At 38.8% G+C, this 20,717-nt stretch overlaps 1 protein-coding gene across 5 annotated transcripts in view; it reads right to left on the reverse strand.

Moving 5' to 3' along the window:
• Positions 1 to 2,248: 2,248 nt before the first annotated feature.
• Positions 2,249 to 20,717, reverse strand: part of aipl1 (aryl hydrocarbon receptor interacting protein-like 1) — a 38,157-nt gene continuing 19,688 nt past the window's right edge. The window contains exons 3-11 of one of the 5 annotated variants that reach the window (XM_051863127.1): positions 19,180 to 20,267; positions 11,880 to 11,947; positions 6,792 to 6,930; positions 6,575 to 6,675; positions 5,806 to 5,985; positions 4,250 to 4,438; positions 3,514 to 3,690; positions 3,199 to 3,340; positions 2,249 to 3,087 (exon numbers count right to left, since the gene is read on the reverse strand). In XM_051863127.1, the coding sequence (XP_051719087.1) occupies positions 2,426 to 3,087; positions 3,199 to 3,340; positions 3,514 to 3,690; positions 4,250 to 4,438; positions 5,806 to 5,985; positions 6,575 to 6,670 (1,446 nt within the window). In that variant the 5' untranslated portion in view covers positions 6,671 to 6,675; positions 6,792 to 6,930; positions 11,880 to 11,947; positions 19,180 to 20,267 and the 3' untranslated portion in view covers positions 2,249 to 2,425. Of the gene's footprint in view, positions 3,088 to 3,198; positions 3,341 to 3,513; positions 3,691 to 4,249; positions 4,439 to 5,805; positions 5,986 to 6,574; positions 7,042 to 11,879; positions 14,350 to 19,179; positions 20,268 to 20,717 lie in introns of those variants that run through there. The other 4 variants (XM_051863123.1, XM_051863125.1, XM_051863122.1 and 1 more) reach the window with 4 other exon arrangements.

Here is a 20,717-nt window from a genome sequence, read left to right on the forward strand (position 1 = left end):
ACTGATGAAAAAAATTAGGGAATCCTTTGTGTATATTTAGCATGGGGAAAATCCACTGTTAATCTGTAAATCAGGGTCAGTAATGGATTTCTAACAAGTGACTTATACAGTCAAAAAAAAATTTAATCAGAGAATAGCATCAAGTCAGTTAAACTCCTGGGATATTGATCTGGTCAGTTAAGTAGCAGAGGGGGTTGCTAATCAGTTTCAGCTGCTTTGGTGTTGACGAAATTAACAACAGGTGCACTAGATGGGCAACAATGAGACGACCCCCAAAACATGAATGGGTTTACAGGTGGAGGCCACTGACATTTTTTTCCCCACTCATTTCTTCTGACTGTTTTTCACTAGTTTTGCATTTGGCTTTTTGGGTCAGTGTTACTACTGGTAGCATGAGGCGATACCTGGACCCTACAGAGGTTGCACAGGCAGTCTAACTCCTCCAGAATGGCACATCAATACATGATGTTTTATTAACAAAATTCGGGAGGAGCAGCGTTCAAATAATCTGACTAATCATCACGTCATTTCAGCCAGCTGTTAGCAATCAGTAATCAACATATCTACCCAATCAGCATGAGTGAAAGCATGTATATAGACACAGTCGACTCACCCATATTCCTTGACAGTTTTGCAGCATCCCTCCATCACCCCGTCTCCTCACACTTGCCTAGTTACTTTCCTAACCGGAATATGGGGGGAGTACTCTGGGTTCGGGCCAAATATCGAGCTCGGAGCCCTCTCCTCGGACAGCACGCCAAATACGCATACTATTACGCATACTATTTACTATCTGATTATTTGTAAGTGTGAACTCGTGAAATGTCATTGCCAGAAGGTTTGCTGTGTCTCCCAGCACAGTCTCAAGAGCATGGAGGAGATTACAGGAGACAGGCAGTTACTCTAGGAGAGCTGGACAGGGCCGTAGAAGGTCCTTAACCCATCAGCAGGACCGGTATCTGTTCCTTTGTGCAAGGAGGAACAGGATGAGCACTGACAGAGCCCTACAAAATGACCTCCAGCAGGCCACTGGTATGAATGTGTCTGACCAAACAATCAGAAACAGACTTCATGAGGGTGGTCTGAGGGCCCGACATCCTCTAGTGGGCCCTGTGCTCACTGCCCGGTACCGTGGAGCTCGATTGGCAGTTGCCATTGAACACCAGAATTGGCAGGTCCGCCACTGGTGCCCTGTGCTTTTCACAGATGAGAGCAGGTTAACCCTGAGCACGTGACAAATGTGAAAGGGTCTGGAGAAGCCGTGAATAACGTTATGCTGCCTGTAACATCGTCTAGCATGACCGGTTTGGTGGTGGGTCAGTGATGGTCTGGGGAGGCATATCCATGGAGGGACGCACAGACCTCTACAGGCTAGACAATGGCACCCATTGTCAGACCCTACGCTGGTGCAGTAGGTCCTGGGTTCCTCCTGGTGCACAACAATGCCTGGCCTCATGTGTGGCGAGAGTATGCAGGCAGTTCCTGGAGGATGAAGGAATTGATACCATTGAATGGCCCTCACACTCTCCTGACCTAAATCCAATAGAACACCTCTGGGACATTATGTTTCGGTCCATCCGACGCCGCCAGGTTGCACCTCGGACTGTCCAGGAGCTCAGTGATGCCCTGGTCCAGATCTGGGAGGTAATTCCCCAGGACACCATCCGTCGTCTCATTAGGAACATGCCCCGACGTTGTTAGGCATGCATACAAGCACGTTGGGGGCCATACAAACTTTATGGTTTACTTTGATTTTCAGGGTGTCTTTGAATTCAGTCCTCTGTAGGTTGATAATTTTCATTTCTATCAAACGATGTGGCATCCTTTCGTTCCTAACACATTACCCAGTCCATATCAGCATAAATATCCAGCATGATATTTTTCCCTATTAAGATCTGATGTGTTTTCAAAGTGTTCCTTTAATTTTTTTGAGCAGTGTATTATGTTGTGACAACTATTTCTGCAGCATAAGGCAGAATTTTTCTTGAAATGGCAAAAACAATCTGACTCATGTTTGAGAATCAAGAAATCCAGGAGACCTCAATTAACTAAATACATTTAATTACTCAGTTAAAATTTTTAAATAGCTCAAACATGATTAATTATTACATTTGATATTATTTAATTCTTTACAGGACTGTTTGCCTATGCATAAAGTCTGGTGCACATGAGAAGGAATTATCATCAAGTTTATGAATCTCTTATTTTGAGACACAAAATGCTACTGACGAATTAGCCACCACAACAGTAATTGAGTGAGTACTATTTTATTGGATGATTGGCAAAACTACAGTCACTATGGTGAAGTCATACATTATGTGGAATACATGAAAAGCATCAGACAAAAGATTGCTAAGTAAAACAGGTCAAAAGGATTCAACTTGGCCCCACACCATCATAGTTGTACTTCTCTTGGTTGGTATGCTTAAGACTCATTGACTGGTGTTGAGTATTCTGGTGTCATTTGAGCTGGAGTCGTTTGTTCTGAAGATACTGGATCCTGGTCTGCCTCTTCTGGACATGTTGGCTCAGGAGTCGCATGCTCTGGTGATGTTTCCTCAGAAGTCGATTGCTCCAGAAACGTTTGTAACTGTTCTGGAGTAGCATCTTCTCTGGTAGTTTGTTCTGGAGTTACATTCTGAGTTATTGAGTAGCTGTTGAGTTTTGGGATCACATGATCAGAGCTTAATAGCTCAGAAGGTGTTTGTTCTGGACCAGACTGTGCTGAAGTTATTTGCTCTAAAGTTGTTTGCAATGAGTTTGTTTGTTCTTCAGCAGTTTCTTCTAGTGGTGCTTCCTCTGGACTCTCTTGATCTGGTGATGTTTGCTGTGGAATCTCTTGATCTGGGATCTCCAGCTCTAGAGACTCTTGCTCTCTTGCTATTTTTGTGAACATGCCCTTGTATTTCAGTCTGTCCTCCTCATTTTTTGATTCCATTCTCATTTTGAGAACTGCAAGCTCTTTCTTGATTGTCTTTTTCATGCCAGGGTCCAGATCCAGCACTCGCATGAAATCATCTCTGGCCTCGGCTTCATTCCACACCTCCATGTGCGCTTTGCCACGCAGATAGAAGGCTTTCATCGCCCCTACGAAATACAGAGAATGCTTTCAGCTGGTGCATATGACATTGGGAAACACATCAGATATTATCTTCTCCTTATAAATGGTGGGAGAACTGACGATTTACAGTTACTCACCAGGGTGCTGGTTGATGATGTCAGTTGTGTGTTCGATGACCTCATAGTACTCCTCCATGCGGAGCAGACACTGACAGTAGTTTAAAGTGAGCATGTTGGCCATCTTCTCCAGTTTCAGCCAGGGAGCTTCCCATGCCTTTTCCTGAAGAAACATACATATGTCAATTCAATGAGACATGCCATGCTTCATTAATATTACATTAGTGGTATTATTAATCTATCCTTTCATGATCAAAACAATTTTTTTTCTCAGAATATAGTCTTTTTTTAAGCTACTGAATGTATTAAAAACCAGCTGCAGAGGTGTATTCTTACCTTTGTCTGCACATTCTTGATACACATAATGGCTTCTTTATATTTCATTGTGGCATCCTCATATCGGCCCTGTTTGAAGAGCTTGTTCCCTTGACCGTGGAGCACAGGTACCGCTTTCACCCTCTCCTCATCGCTCAGAGCCCAGGACTCTCTGTCATACTCACTGGGCTGCTGTACCTGAAACCATTATCGATTATTTTAGCAAGTTTCTCACATATAATTAATTTCCATTTAATAGTATGGGTATCTTGAAAGAAGAGGATTAATGGGTTTGAAAATAATCCCCTAGCTCTACCTAGTGGTCATTTTGTGTACTGCTCCTGTGAATTGAAGCACAGTAGGCAATGGTCTGGCACAGATCTACTTCAGGCCATTAGTTGAATAATATATTTCAGCCCAAATCATATTGCAGATACATAAATACACAGTTGTGAAAGGTTAAAGCTGGTGCACATATGGCAATTATCTTAATAAAGACAAGGTCCTGCACACCGCTGTAGCCTGCAAAGAATAATTGAAATATTTATTAGCACTGCAACGTTTCAGTCTAAAAATCTTCCTAAATGCCTGAAGAAAGTCTTTAGACTTAAACCTTGCGGCAATGCCTTCTTTATAAGCAAATGCAGTGTGTTGAACCTCTTCTTCACGTATTGTAAGTGACAAAATATCTGCTCATTTCAAAATGAATGCAAATATTTTTCTCAATGAGCCTAAAAAAATAATATTGAATTCAGACCTTCAGAAGTTCCATTACAAAGTAAAGAGGCTGTGGTTCTTTCTGAAGCTCGTCCAGATCGTCATAGCCCAGGCTGTGGTAGGCAAACATATTGGCCATGCCGCAGGTGTGAATGTGCCAATCCACTGGATCTTTCCCCACTGCGATACGCCGCAGACTTTTTGCCACTATTGGATATAATCCGGTGTGCTTCTCGGCCACAGAAAGAAAACATTAAACACTGAATACATAATGACTGCTAAACCTTAAAATAAGTCATTTTTTTAAGTCTAAAAGTTACATTTATTAACTGCAAATATTTCAAATTCCAAGGCATGGTACTTTTATAAAGCTTGAAAGTGTGTTTACGTTTCAGATATGTCTGTAAATCTTGGCATTCCCATAAGGCTAGAGGGTGTTATAGCCACAGTAATCTATCTTATGTGCTGGAGCTGGGATGGCAGCTGTAAATGATGATTATACCATGTGGAACAGACTCGGATTAATCCTATTTTGTAAAGATTTAAGCTTTCCGTCAGGCTAACGCATGACGCGCTTCAGTCTGGAACTCACTGTGGTATTCCACAACCATAAAGGTACGTGACTGAAATCTCAGTCACCATGTCTCATCCGAAAGCTTTTACTGGCTATCAGTTAACTTCAGCTTTAATTACAGAAATACTGTTCTGACATTACTTTCATAATGAGTGTCCTGGGCATTTGTTAAATGGTATTTAATTGTTTAATGGATTTTTTGACCCTCATTCAAACTTGAGGAGTAAATTATGCATACAGTCTAATTATTCATACACTACTGTTCAATTTTTTTTTTAAAGATATCAACTATTTTATTCAGCAAGGATGCATTAAATTGACAACCGTCAGTAAAGACTTTTACATTGTTACAAAAAATTGTATTTCCAATGTATGTTCATCAGAGAATCCTGAAAAAAGTATTGCAGTTTCCACAAAACCATTAAGCAGCACCACTCTTTTTAACATAAATAATCAGAAAGATTTCTGAAGGATCATGTGACACTGAGTAATGCCATTACAGGAATAAATTACATTTTAAAATATTTTAAAATTGCAATAATATTTCACAATATTACTGCTTTTACTGTACAGCCTTGGTGAGCATAAGAGTTTTTCAAAAACATAAAAAATCGTACCAACCCCAAACTCTTGAACAGTAGCATATTTATATAATATTACATATATTGATTACTTAAGTTTTCACCATTGAGAATTTGCAGGAGCCAAGAGGATGTAGAATTGAAAGTAAAATGTGAATTTGAGGAAGTAATATAAAATGGAGTAAAATTCAATTAAATTCATATAATTGCACTTGTAGGTTTTAACAATACAACAAATACGACAAGTACAATACATATTATACTTAATAATAATTAATGTTCATTAAACAATTAAACATTTATTTAATCATCATAATTATTGATTTTTGATAAATTCCCATTCCTTTCGTTCCAATTTAAATTTAAATTTAATTGCAAGGTTTTATTCCCCCTGAGTAGTTTGTTCCCCTACTGACACATGGAGGTCCACAATATACTTACGATGACATCACACCAGAACTCAGCCACCTCCCCTATGTGCATGGACGTGAGCAGAGTCTCCCAGACATCCAGTTTAAACATGTTCCCGATCACCATTTCCATGGGCATACCCGCCTTTTTACTGTCATCTATAACGGTGCGATCATCATTGCAGAGTTGGGTGCGGAAATGGAACGTCACCTGTAAGCAACATGGAAGTTAGAAAGGTTGTATTTGGTTCTTTTTGGTTAAATTTGCTGTTATTTCCACAAAACAATCTAGAAGCCATTACTAATAATATCCCCTATATCTCTTACAAGCCCATATGTGACCCTGGACCACAAAACCAGCCATAAGTCGCACAGGTATATTTGTAGCAATAGCCAACAATACATTGTATGGGTCAAAATTATCAATTTTTCTTTTATGCCAAAAATCATTAGGATATTAAGTAAAGATCACGTTCCATGAAGATATTTTGTAAATTTCAGATGATGCATAAATCTCAATTTCAGAAAATTGACCCGTATGGCTGGTGTTGTGGTCCAGGATCACATATATATTATGCTTATTTGAAATCAGACATTCCCTACAAGTGCAAAGATGAACTTATTATGACATTAAAGAGCCAGGAAATCTACTCTGAAATGCATTCTATAATCCTATAAAGACAACCTGTTACATGTGCAATGAAAAAAATACATGATCCCTAGATTAAATTAGTTAAACAATTAAATGACTCACATCCTGGAACAGTTTATGTATATTGGACTGTGAGGCTGTAGGCTACCTTAGTTCCTGTGACAAATTTGGGCTTCTCACTGGTCCCTCCATGCAAGATGGTCTTCTTGATCCCTTCAACACCTAGTATCATGCTGTCCTCCATGATGTCTGCAATATATTTGAATTGGAAGTGTGTTTGTATTTGTGTGACTGAAGAGGTGTAAACACTGACTGGAGCTGGATTAAGAAGGTTGGGATAACAGGATTAGGCCCAACAGCCCCACCTTCTCATCCACAGAAGGGCTTTCCTCAGCATTTTCCCACTACATCCATCTCCAACTAGAAGAGCCTAGAACCTTCTGGACTAAGCCGAGGTTCTTCAGTCGCCTTCAGTTCATCACAGCATTGTGGTCCGCAGCGATGCTGAAAGAAATGATATGATGTAGAGCTGGCTGGGTAGCTATGGACTCAACGACCCCATCGCACACATGTGGCCGACAGCTGGATCACAACAGCGCTGCCGGTGCCGAGCCCCTGCCGAGACAAACGTTTTTAGAGCAACCCATCTGCTTATTGTCGTTTTGTAAGACTGTCCTGGATTACGGAAGAGAGACGCCAAATTAAACGCAATTATTGTTTTTACAAGCCGTGTCTGAACATTGTGTACTGGCCAATCACATATCTGAACCCCTCTTAGATTCTGCCATATTAATAACAGGGGTTTCGAATTGAATTTACTGGACAAACGAATCAGGGAGGGGCCCAACCGTCATATTGTACATTCAAAAGTGTAAAAACACATTTTGTGATCGTCACGGGACGGTTATCCGCTTATAATAAAAGGTAGCACATTCTGTAGCCATCTGATACTGGTCACATCTGTCTTTTTAAGGATGCTTTGAAGCATGTTAAGAGGGTGTTGTACATTTCCTGTAAAAATAACAGAATGTTTGATTCCTGAAATCTCGTGCAATGCTAAATATTGCAAGGCAATATACAGTATGCCGCCACAAGTCTATTTAAAATCATGTATCGCCCTCTGCTGGCCACAAACATTGAGATCTTATCTTGCTATAATTTAGGACTTTTTCAGATACAGAATGCCACTCGTCTGTCCATGTCTTGCTTTATATCAAAAACAAAGTACTTTCTTAATCATTGTATTTTATTTATTATGTATGTTTAGTTAAAAAGCTAATAGTTATACAGTAGTTCGTTGTAAAGATAGCTTATCTTATATCATATTACAGAAGTGAAGGTTTCCTCATCAAATGTTTCTGTGAGCTTCACCTAGAAGTACTAGATACACTACCGTTCAAAACTTAGGGGTCTCTCTTATACTCACCAAGGCATTATTTATAAAAGTAGGCTAATACTGTGAAATGTTATTAAAATAACGTTTCTATTCTAATATATTTTAAAATGTTATTCCTGTGATGATTTTCAGCATCATTACTCCAGTCGTCAGTGTCACGTGATCCTTCAGAAATCAGTCTAAAATGCTGAGTTGCTGCTCAAGAAACATTTCTTATTATTATCAATGTTGAAAACAGTTGTGCTGCTTAATATTTTGTAGAAACCATGATATATTTTATAAAGGATTTTTTAATGTATAGACAGTTCAAAAGAACAGAAATTATTTGAAATAAAAATCTTCTGTAACATTATAAATGCCTTTAATTTTAAGCTATTTATTGCATCCTTACTGAATAAATGACCGCAAACTTTTGAACGGTGGTACGTCTGGTACTAGACATGTCTGAGGCTTCAAAAGCTAAAAGCTAAATTATCAGCATGTTGCCATGGGTACAAGCTTGAATCTAGCATAAAGAAGCATTATGATGTTGTTTGTTTTCCTGAAATGTGTGCCATGTTTAATTTTAAAACAACCTTGTAAGTAAAACAATTAATTAAAAATGTTAATGACATAGAGCCTATGTATTATACAGTTTCACTGTTTTTGACATAGTTAACCTATTCATACTTAAAGGTTTTCTATGGCGTTTTTATGATTTATGACTTGATGTTACTCTAATTACACACACACACACAAAAAGGACTGGATTCTGCTAAACTGATCTTTAGGTGCCATAATTGCTTTTTGACTTCTAGCCTGTGACAGAGCAGAAAATATGGCATTATATTTATATTAAATATTTGCCACAACCAGAGCATATCGTCCAACTTGATCTTTATCGAGATATATATATATATATATATATATATATATACTGTATTTATTTGCGCTAATAGATAATAATAATACTGAAGAGAATAAAATGACAGAATTTTCTGGATGTTCCTACTGTTCAGTAGCAATTTTCATTGTAATGAACATTACAAAAAAATTAACTTTAGTGTAGACAATGATTTTTTTCTTTTTTTTAGAGTAGAAATAAAGTATGGCCATATCTTATGTGTTTCTGGAGCAGAGCTAAACAGGTTAATTTATTCAAAATTGAGTTTCTCGAGATTTTCATGGCTGTTTGATGGATCCTTCAGTGGAGAGGCAGCAGTGCGATGGCTGCAAGTGGGTCTGATCTCTGCAGCTCTGCGATTGCTCACCTGCCACAGACGCAGAGAAGGACATTAATGATGCTGTAAGTGAGGTTTGGTGTCAGAGTGAGTCATGGAGACTGCGTCAGTTCACCCACGCGTGCTGCGTCGTGCAGCCACGTGGAGAACGGCATGTGCTCCACTGAAATTATGCTACGATGAAAACCTGAATATTGAAGTTGTATCAGTGATCCGCTCATGTAATGTGACACTCACTGTTGGGCTCAGAATTAAGCTTTGATCCTGTATTCATAAAGAGATGAGGAGCGCACAGGAACAGACAGGTGCTGCTGTGACTGCATGTGTCTGTGTGTGTGTCATTCTCATCCAGCCTTGTCATAATGTGACACACTGTGCTGACCTGACACTACATGAAAAGTGTAGGAAACATCCTGTCTTAGGAGTGGAAGTGGTATAAGATGCCATTCCCCTTCAGGGAGCCCATTTTCTGTGGCCTTTTCACACATCCTGTGCTTTTCTTTCAGACTTTTCCGTCACACATGATTTACTGAGCCTCTCATCACTGTTCCTTTACAACAGATATGACAGGTCCTGAATCAAAAGAGCCCTGGATATCCCTGTATAACAAGCTCACACACACTGGTGTTGGTGTGTTTGTGTTCGGGTGTGTGCATTAATTTCATCCTGAAACGGATGGTTGGATGGATGGATGGAACCTGAATTCTGGAAATGTTGGGACGTTTTTTAAATTTGAATAAAATGAAAACTAAAAAACTTTCAAATCACATGAGCCAATATTTTAGTAAGCAATAAGGTATGAGAGGCTGTGCTGTATCGTGAATAAGTCAGGCGTACCTTATTGCTTTTATAAAACGGTTACCACACAATACAAATATTAAAGCCAGAAATATGTATCAATGCAACTTTCATGAAGTAAGTTAAACTTTTTCTAAAAGCCTTCCTTCTGCCGGAAAAAATAGTCCCTGACCGTGAACAGCAACAGAAGTTACATTTTTACACCATTAGATGGCGGCAAAGACTGTCTTTATGAGTGTGTCAGTAGGTAGCGAAGACTTTTATATTGAAAAGACTGAATTGTTTTAAAAACGGAACAAGACGCAACTGACAAATGCTTTGACTAGTGCTGTCAGAACCCCTTAAATGTTAAAAGGACAAGATGATACATCGGACAATTAAACAGATTTTTATTATGAACATAGGACTGACCTGAAGGAAAATGCTAAATCTGAATGCAGGTAATAAACTCGTTCAATCGATCTCTTTCTCACAACATTCTTCGACATAATACAGTAAGCTTCGATGAACAATATCAATTGAGAACATACAGATTACATTGCTAAGAGTGGTTGCTAAGGGTGTTGTGTAGTGATACACAGAACCGTTGGGTGAAGCGGTCATAGCCGTGTTTTATCATGAATCAGGGACAGGAACTAACCGTTAACATAGATAAAATAACAAATGTTTAAACTGAGAAATTTTTACAATTTTATGCACAAAATGAGCTCATTTCAAATTTGATGCCTGCTACAGGTCTCAAAATAGTTGGGATGCAGCCATGTTTACCATGGTGTAGCATCTCATCTCCTATTTTTAAAACAATTTGAAGACGTCTGGGCATCGAGGTTATGAGTTTCTGGAGTTTTGGTGTTGGAATTTGGTCCCATTCTTGCCTGATATAGGTTTCCAGCTGCTGAAGAGTTTGTGGTCATCTTTGACATATTTTTCGTTTAATGATGCACCCATTGTTTTCTATAGGTGAAAGATACTGCAGGCAGGCCAATTCAGCACCTGGACTCCTCTACCACGAAGCCATGCTGTTGTAATAGCTGCAGTATGTGGTTTTGCATTGTCCTGCTGAAATACACAAGGCCTTCCCTGAAATAGACGTCATCTGGAGGGGGAGCATATGTTGCTCTAAAACCTTTAAATACCTTTCAGCACTAATAGTGCCTTCCAAAACATACAAGCTGCCCATACCGTATGCACTTATGCACCCTCATACCATCAGAGATGCTGGCTTTTGAACTGAACGCTGATAACATGCTGGGAGGTCTCCCTCCTCTTTAGCCCGGAGGACACGGCGTCCATGATTTCCAACAAAAATGTCAAATTTGGACTTGTCTGACCTTTTCCACTTTGAAACAGTCCATTTTAACAGCCCACAGGACACGACGGTGCTTCTGGACTATGTTCACATATGGCTTCCTTTTTGCATGATAGAGCTTTAGTTGGCATCTGCAGATGGCACGGCGGATTGTGTTTCCCGACAGTGGTTTCTGGAAGTATTCCAGGGCCCATTTAGTAATGTCATTGACACAATCATGCTGATGAGTGATGCAGTGTCGTCTGAGGGCCCGAAGACCACGGGCATCCAATAGGTCTTCGGCCTTGTTCCTTACCCACAAAGATTTCTCCAGTTTCTCTGAATCTTTTGATGATGTTATGCACTGTAGATGATGAGATTTCCTCAATGTCAATTTGACGTTGAGGAACATTGGTTTTAAAGTATTCCACAATCTTTTTACGCACTCTTTCACAGCTCTGCCCATCTTTACTTCTGAGAGACTCTGCCTCTCTAAGACATCCCTTTTTATAGCTAATCATGTTACAGACCTGATATCAATTAACTTAATTAGTTGCTAGATGTTCTCCCAGCTGAATCTTTTCAAAATGTCTTGCTTTTTCAGCCATTTGTTGCCCCCGTGCCAACTTTTTTAAGACCTGTAGCAGGCATCAAATTTGAAATGAGCTCATTTAGATGGTAGATAGATAGGTAGATAGATAGATAGATGAAGTTGTAAAATCCCTAGCAGTGAGGTGAGTGTGTGTTATACCTGTAAGCTCCAGCAGGGGGGTGTCTGTTTGTTCCACTTTGTTCCGAGTTGATCAGAGCTGCCTGGGCCTGCAAAGACACACCTGTAAAATTGAACACTAATCTGTTCCTCATAAATGTTTTACAATGTTTCAAAATGTCTAAACCTGTAACAAACTCAAACAAGTCATGGTAAAGTCTGTAATGGATATACATTTTCCTATAGTTATTTTTCTAGAAACATGTCATTGGCTAGACATTGTTCTTAAATTTATCTATAATTAACAACTGGAAAAGTCATGGCTCATAGGTTGGTAGCCTTGAAACACCAAGGTTGCCAGTTTATTCTCAAATAAAGTTGACTGGAGAGTTACTGGGATCACAAACCTGATCTGTGACTATTGCGCCCTTGAGCAACTCACTTAACCCCAGAATGCTTCTGTAATCAGTACTGTCACTTAAGTTAGATTTATGCATTCATATATACAAGAAAACTTGATATGACACTATTCTGAATTCCCTGATATAATACTGTAAGATACAAACTCCTGACAGTATAATAAATTCAAAGTTGACAGTGTCATTTTCGCCTTTGGGAACCAGGGCAACGAGTGGCCCGATATCTCCCCGCTGGAGCCTCATGTACCTCCCCTCGACCTTTAGATACATACCACTGCGCATAGCAGGCAGTACAAAGGGCACATGAGCGCACACTCACACACCGAGTGCCTGCTGACACAGCCACCTTCCCACCATCATGTGGGACGAGCTATTCTATAAGCTCCGTCACTCAGGGAGACCAGCTGACCAGCGGGATATTCTGGGATGGCTGTAGAATCAGATGGTCCAGCTCTCAACCTTAAATGCTCTTTAACCTCTTCGCACTTTAGAGACCTGCAGTCTCCAACAGCAGATCTATGGCAGACAACACGGACACTCCACGGGCCAAAGCCTTATCATTAAAGAGTCTGGTCATAATACTCTCTAAGCATGGCATTACTTAACACACAGACAGGTCACCCTTCTCTGTACTGTACTGCACATTCATTTGCAAGGAAAAACACACTACTCTTTGAAAACTGCATTTATTTTTACTGCGAAAAGACTTTATTACATTTTTAAAATAATGTTTTATTTAATATTTTTTAATATTGATTTTTTTATGGCCAATTCCAATTTTTTTTGGAGGAAATTTGATACCAGTTGCCAATTTTTTCTTTAATTAATTAATTAATTTGTTGTTTATATGTTCTATAACAGGCCAAACTGGCCTTAAACAAAAAATGTGTGTAGGCACTTGGTATACAGGCACCACTGCATTTTGAGCATGAGCATTTAAATTAGATTGTATAATTTCAAGATTTACAGAAAAAAACAGCATGGTCTGACTTTATAGCTTTGTGAAATTATGCTACATAAGACACATGCACAAAACAAAAATAGCAGACAGACTGAATGAAAATGCAAATTCACTCTCTAACAGTAGGTGGCGCTTGTGGAACAGCAGCGACATAGCGTTTCCTTGGTTACCGCTGTACACAAAGCAGCGCTGTGCTTATAAAATAGGCTACTTATACGGAGATCGAAACTTTTCTAAAGACAGTTCGCTTCTAAGTTACATTCATATAAAACCCAATTTAATATTTATATTTTTCTTCCTATATTTCACAAACAGTGAGCTTGGCCTGGTGCAGTATTCGCTCTGCTGGCGCTTCTGTGTTCTTCTCTTTGCATCCGTATTCAGCATGTGCCTGTGTTAACGTTCTGTTTACAGACTTCGTAATATTTCCACACAAACGACAGTTTGGGAAATTATTGCAAAGCAGTTTGTTTGCAAGTCCAGAATAGATATTGGCCAAAATAAAACAAATAACCGTTCGGATTTATGGCCGGTGGACCATGCATAACTGTTTTTTTATTATTGTTCAAATCATCCCCCGGGCCGCATGTTTTGCCGCAGTACCAAAAGTTTTCACTAGATGAAATTCGTCTCCCATTTATTTCCAATGCGGTAAATTTTGACCGCGAGGAGCACAAGTGTGACCGATTGTCGGCCTGGCCTATTATCGGCGCCAATATTAAGCATTTTTATGGTTATCGGTATCGGTCATTTTCAAAACCGATTTGCCGATAAAATAATTTAATTTTAAAATGCGCTATTTGGCTCTGATGCAGCCACCTCTGTCCGAACGCACCACTCTGTGACCTAGAGCAAGCTCCGCCCTCCGCCCATCTGATTTGTTGGGAGACGTGAGTTCAGCCAATCAGCGCGAAAGGCTGAAGGCATGGAAAGTTTTGCACTCTCACACCGAAAGCACTTGCTAACTGGAGCTGCTTCAGTGATATGGAATCCCAAGCCTGCCAAAATTAAAAATAAATAAATACATAAATAAATATACAAAGAAATGTAAAAAAGTACAAATAAATAAATAAATATATAAATAAATATACATAGAAAAGCAAAAAAATAAAAAATAAAAAAAAATAATTATTATTATTTATACATTTATTTCCTTATTTATGTACATATTTATTTTTTCCCACATTTATTTATTTTTTTCTTTTATTTATTTATACATTTATTCATTTAGATTTTCATTTATTTCCACATTTATGTATTTATTTCCATATTTTTTTATTTCCAGATTTATTCATTTCTACATTTCTTTATTTCTACTTTTCTTTTATTTTTACATTTATGTATTTTTACATTTCTTTGTCCGTAGGGTAATGAGGAGGGTTGTGGTTTACCTCAGACATAGCAATCGAGCTCAGAGTAGGCGAGAGCGAAGCGTTGAGGCCACAGTGACACCTTGTGGTGTGCCTGAAATAGTATAGCCTACTGGAGTTGATACTGGGATGAATGATTTGAATGAGTAGTTATGGCCAAAATCTTATATCACGGGTTAAGTAATATAAACCTAACTGTACTGTGTGACATGGATAGGCTACTCTTTATTACGGACATGGCCGTAGAACATCGTCTGGTCTGGATTTGTAAAATGTCCTGCGCTGGCAAACATGAACAGCAACATCTTCAGCAGATCTGATAACAGGGACTCTGAAATGGAAGCGCTTGTTATTTTCCATTATCAATCATTTGAATGAATGGGCTTGCGTTTGACTGAAATTCGGACACCGGTCAGAACACGGGAAGGATCGAACCAGCGCACATATAGGCTACAGTGAAGTGAAGTGTATCGACACGGCTCCTCAGCTCGTGGATTAATGTTTTGAGGAGAATGTTTACTGTCAGTCACCGCACCAGTGGATACTGTACTTCGGAATCTCTTGGAAGTATGACCAAAATAATAATTTTCACCGGAAAATGTCAACAAGTAAGTAACATATCTGCCACTTTTGTTCTGACCAATTGATAAAAAAAGCATTACAATAAATCGCGCTACCAACGGTGATTAAATCTAATGATCGCTTAGCTCATATCACATCAAACCGTTCAAATTATTATTATTGTTATACTTTGTTCTCAAATTATTAATGTTAACATCATCAGCATTGCGTGATTACGTGTATTTAGTGTGTATTAGCGTTACCTGTAGATTTCAATTTCTGTACAGTCTAATCTCTAATTCATTTGTCATACCATACAATCCGCCATCAAAATGATAAGTTTAATTTATTTCAGCTGCTGTGAGAAAAGGCTATAGATGATCTGCCACCTGCAGCGTCCTCCACATGCCATTTAGCCTACTAGCTGGGATTCCTTCTTCATGTAAACAGACGTGATGTAATGACGCAAAGACGAACGGCTGCATGCTCGAATTTCCCGCGGAAACCCACCAGTACCACCCGAATTAGAAAACATTATTACAAGCTTACCGTTGTGAATCGGGCTAAGGTAAGGAGATAGTTTTAAACACTGGCTGGTTATGTACTTGCTCAAAAATTGATTTTGGATAATTTTTAACCAAAAACAGTTACGGACAACAGCTTTAAGCCTTGGGTAAAATAATAGAATCTTTCAAAACAGTGATGCCTGAAACACAGTACAAGTACTGTGTGTATTGTGAAAATACACAAAGATAAAAAAAGTAGTATAATTCCACTGTAAAAACAAAAAAAAAAAAAAAAAAACTAAAACTAAAACTAACAGTGACAGATTTGCATATCACATAATTTTCCTGCTTTTATTTTCATTGAAACCAATGTTATTCTTACTCTTTGGTACTGTTCTACACGCTAAAAAATCCGTAAAAACAGGGCACACTATACTGTATTAATTTGACGGAATTTTCTGTATTTATTTTTTTACAGGTGTTTTACCTGTAGGCCTATTTTGAATTTTGAACTTCATTGCGTTGTTTTAAGGGTTAACAGACATGCCTTTTTTATTAATAAAATTACTTGATAATGTCCGGGTAATAAGCTACCAGTACTTTTTCTGTTATTTTACGGATTTATTTTTTACAGTGTGTAATGCCATAGTGTACTTCAGTTTAGTCCTACAGTAGCATCTTCAAAGCCCTCTTAAGATTGTGGATTCAAGAGAGCACGCCAGCAAATCCTCTTCATATAAATCTCATTTTATGTGTCCAGCCTGAAAACCTGAACACTGTAACCTCACAGACATTCCATCGTAAACCCCACCTCACAGACACACACGCCGCTCGTCCAGGCCTTTGACATTTGGTCACAAGTGTTCAGTCACGCAGATGTCGTTGAATGTGCTGCTAGTGTGATGCTGGAGAGGAGATCTCTCGAGGGAGTGCGCAGTGTGTGGTGTTCTTAGGTCCCGCAGGTCTCCGGGGGGGCCAGAGCGGAGCAGAGTCAGAGCCAGACACGTGTTGGGAAGCCAGAGACCGAGGCGGCCAGCCGCAGGGCTAAGCCAAAGCTGGGATGCATTATCACATTCCTCCATGCAGAGAGCCAGAGCAAAAGGTCCACTAAACAGTCCACTCGCAAGAATGCAGGCAGCAGGGAAGTTGTGGAATAACACAACATCTTCTGTGTTTATGTAGCAATGTGGCTGAGGAATGTGGCTCATGTGATTCTGGAGTCATCGCAAAACACATGAACTCCACCTTTAAATCTTCTAAATGAAAAACAAATAGATGGAAAACTCAGTTTAAATGATGATGTAATATCAAAATGAACCCCAGTGTCAGAAATCCATGTTCTTAGAAATAATCTGAGGTCAAGACTAGAATTAGAGCAGTTTCTCAAAAGAGTAGCGCCACATACTTTTCATTCCTGTGTCCCAGTGGCTTCGCAGTGTCAGGTAAGTCTTCACAGGTGAACAAAGGCGTATACTTGTCATGGTTCACGGGAAATGTTATAAATAAACATAAATACACAGATCACGAGGGCGGCAGGGTGTGGAAGCGAGAGAAGGGCTCAGGTGAGGGCCTCAGAGAGCTTGTGCCAACATCTTAGACCACAGACCCACCCAAACGCACTCACTGACCTTCTCTGAATCAAACGCAAACCTCTCCCCTGGAAAAATGGGTCAATTAGCCACAAGAAAGAGAAAGAGCGTGAGAGAGTTTGAGGGAGCGTGTGTGTGGGAATGCCAGAGCGTTTTAGAAAATGAAGAAAAAAGCTTTGTTGCAATCTATTCTGAATTTTAAAAGCTACTCTGGTAACAGAGAAATCTAACGTGTGCTGGCAAACAGCTATCAACAATTTCTGTTAATATGCATGTTGGCTATATTTGCAATGAATAGTAAATACTCACACCCCCATTATACAATAGATCATTTTCAACCTCAAAGTTGATTGACTTCGCTGTCTCTGGTTACATAGTTACAACAGTAGGTTGTGAAAAGTGACTGGTTTATGAGTGAGTTATTGAATCATTTAATTAACCAATGAATCCATTAAATCATTTGTTCAACCAAAAAAACACATTTTTTCAGGAAGTGGTTAGCTGCACCCAAACTCACACTTCTCTACTATATAGTAGGTAAAAAAACAGTATGTGAAAAGAGTTGTATGGCAGAATTCACAGTATTTAATAGTAGACAAAAAGTTCCCAGGTGACTTACTACTTCCAGTAAGATTCTGATGTGCTCATCTAATGGACACTTTACTATCCCATGAGGCCATGGGAGAGGATTTGTAAATGGCAGTGAAGCAAGGAAACTGATGCTCCTAGATCAAAGAACAATGACGACGTCAAATGTATACGTTCAGATTACGTTCAGGTAACACTTTATTTCGATTGTCTAATTTAGACATTCTACTTACTATAAGTAACTTGCCAACTACTGTCCATGTCAATTGACTCTTATTAGAGTATTAGTAGTCTGTTAGTAGACTGTAAGTTTAGGATTAGGTGCTAGGGTTTGTGTAAGTAGAATAATTTGATTTGTAGTTGTAAAGTTACTTATAGTCAGTAGAATATCTGTTGGGGGAGCATCAAAATAAAGTGTTAGCAGATATTAAGCAGACAGTCTATTAATACTCTAATGAGAGTTAGTTGACATTTAGTTGTTTATAGATTGTAGAATGTCTAAAGTAGATCAATCATACATTAAATCATTAATTCAACCATTTAATTAAAAAAAACTGATTAATTTAGGAATGCAAAAAGTGACTGTCTTTATGAGTGAGTCATTGAATCATACATTCAACTGTTTCATTCGAAAAACTGATTAATTTAGGAACACAAAAAGTGACAGTCTTGATGAGTGAGTCATTTAATCGTACATACATTCAACAGTTTCATTGGAAAAACTGATTCATTTAGGATGGCAAAAAGTGATGTCTTTATGAGTGAGTCATTGAATCATACATTCAATTGTTTCATTAAAAAAAAAAAAAGATTAATTTAGGAATGCAAAAAGTGACTGTCTTTATGAGTGTCATTTAATCATACAAACATTCAACAGTCATTGGAAAAACTGATTCATTTTTTAGAATACAAAAAGTGACTGTCTTTATGAGTGAGTCATTGAATCATACATTCAACTGTTTCATTGGAAAAACTGATTAATTTAGGAACACAAAAAGTGACAGTCTTTATGAATGAGTCATTGAATCATTTAATCAACCTATTAGTTCATAAACACTGATTCATTCATCAACAAAAACAGCCGGTACTGTTGCTTAGAGATGTAAGTGTTAATTCTGCTGTCGCTTTGTTGTAACTATTTTCGTTGGTGGAACACAAATAGATAAAAGGACCTGGCAATATTGTTTGTAAAATATAAGTTACTCAGTATAATTTCTTGTTTATTGAACTATTTTGTACTATCAGCAGTATTGTGTACAACAGCCTCATGCCTACGACCAGATCCCAGCCTTGCAATTCAGTACAACATCATTCTCCTGCATGTTACTGCTTAAATAGCACTACTTACCTAAACGCAGGGTTTGACAGGCCTCAGCCCGTTGAGACAGATCAGCTGAGAGCAACAATGAGCCAGTGTGGGAAACGCCACTGTTCCTTTTTCATTAAACAATAGCGCTAGGCACCATGCCATGCTGCTGTTGCTTGTCATGTCACCCTGTTCACATGGACACATACTGTTCAAGAGGAAAAAGGAACTAGTACATTCATTCCTCAAACCGCGCTGTTGCAGAACAGCTTTATATGGTCTGAGCGTGTCAGTGACGTGGTGGAATTTACACAGTCGCACAATCTACTTCAAAGAGTATGGTACATTGCCCAAAAAAAAAAAAAAAAAAAATAGAAAAGGAACGCATCTTTGAAAATGAAGGTGCACAATTATTTCACCTTAAAATAAAATGTTTAAAAACATGTTTCTAGTTTCTTCAGATTATTCATTAATATTTAAGGAATTACATAGCAGAAATGTACCCAATAGGAAATAATAGTGATGTAAAAAAGACATGTGGCTCAACTGTGAGGGAGACGTACACAGAGGCATCATGTCCCTTTAATGAGATTGTCTAGCTCGTGTAGTTGCCCCGGTCAGACTTTCCATGGAATTACATAACCAGCCTTTAAACAGAGAAGGGAATCGTCTGGCGGACAGGTCTTGTGATGATGTCACCACTAGGATTAATCATGAAGGTACAAAGATGAAAGATTAATGTTTCAAAATTAATTTCAACTGCCTGTATTTTCTCCACTCTCATTCTTCACCTTCTCCATCCATTGCTTCTCTGAAATGTAATCAATTTTTCACCTTTTCATTCTAGTATTTTCCAAACAGAGTCTCTCCCCTGGCTATTTCTGGATTTGCTGGCTGTGTGCTGCTATATGTATCACACTGCTTCATTTAACCAGGAGGCCAGTTACTTACTCATACATTGGTGGGTGTACATATGCTCTGAGTCATCCGGCCCTCAGACACCCTGCATATGGGTTTTTCCAGCAGCATCTAATGAATTCACCAGACTGTGGGAGCGGCTGTAATCACAAGGCCTGAATGTGGACCTGGGCGCTTGTTTTTGACCAGGAATTGAAGCCCCTAAAACGTCCCTATACACAAAAAATAAGGCAAAGTTTAAGGGCAAGTACGCATATTTGTGGTAAATTATGATCATAACCTACAAACGTGTTAATCACAAATTAGCAAAACATTACAGTATTGAACATATTATCTAGCTCACGTGATATATAAATACCCAAGCTAGTGAGTTATAGGGTTAGCAGAGACTTTATATATAGAAAGACGGTGCACTCGTATTATTATGAATGGGAGAAAGTGCAACGTGCAATATGGCAGAATATGTCCCGCCTTCTAAATAAGAGCCAATCGCCGATTGGTAAAGTCATCGCGTCACTGCAGCAACCATTAGAAACAGTCAGACGCGCGCTTCCTAAAGAGACGCACATTTAGGACTGCGCATGCGCATTAGCTTGATCCAGCCTGGAAAATACTGTTTTTTGTCATGATTTGAGCGTTTAGAAACAAAATTTATGAGACAG

Source organism: Ctenopharyngodon idella, chromosome 15 (assembly GCF_019924925.1).
Source record: "Ctenopharyngodon idella isolate HZGC_01 chromosome 15, HZGC01, whole genome shotgun sequence".
Lineage (NCBI taxonomy): Eukaryota > Metazoa > Chordata > Actinopteri > Cypriniformes > Xenocyprididae > Ctenopharyngodon > Ctenopharyngodon idella.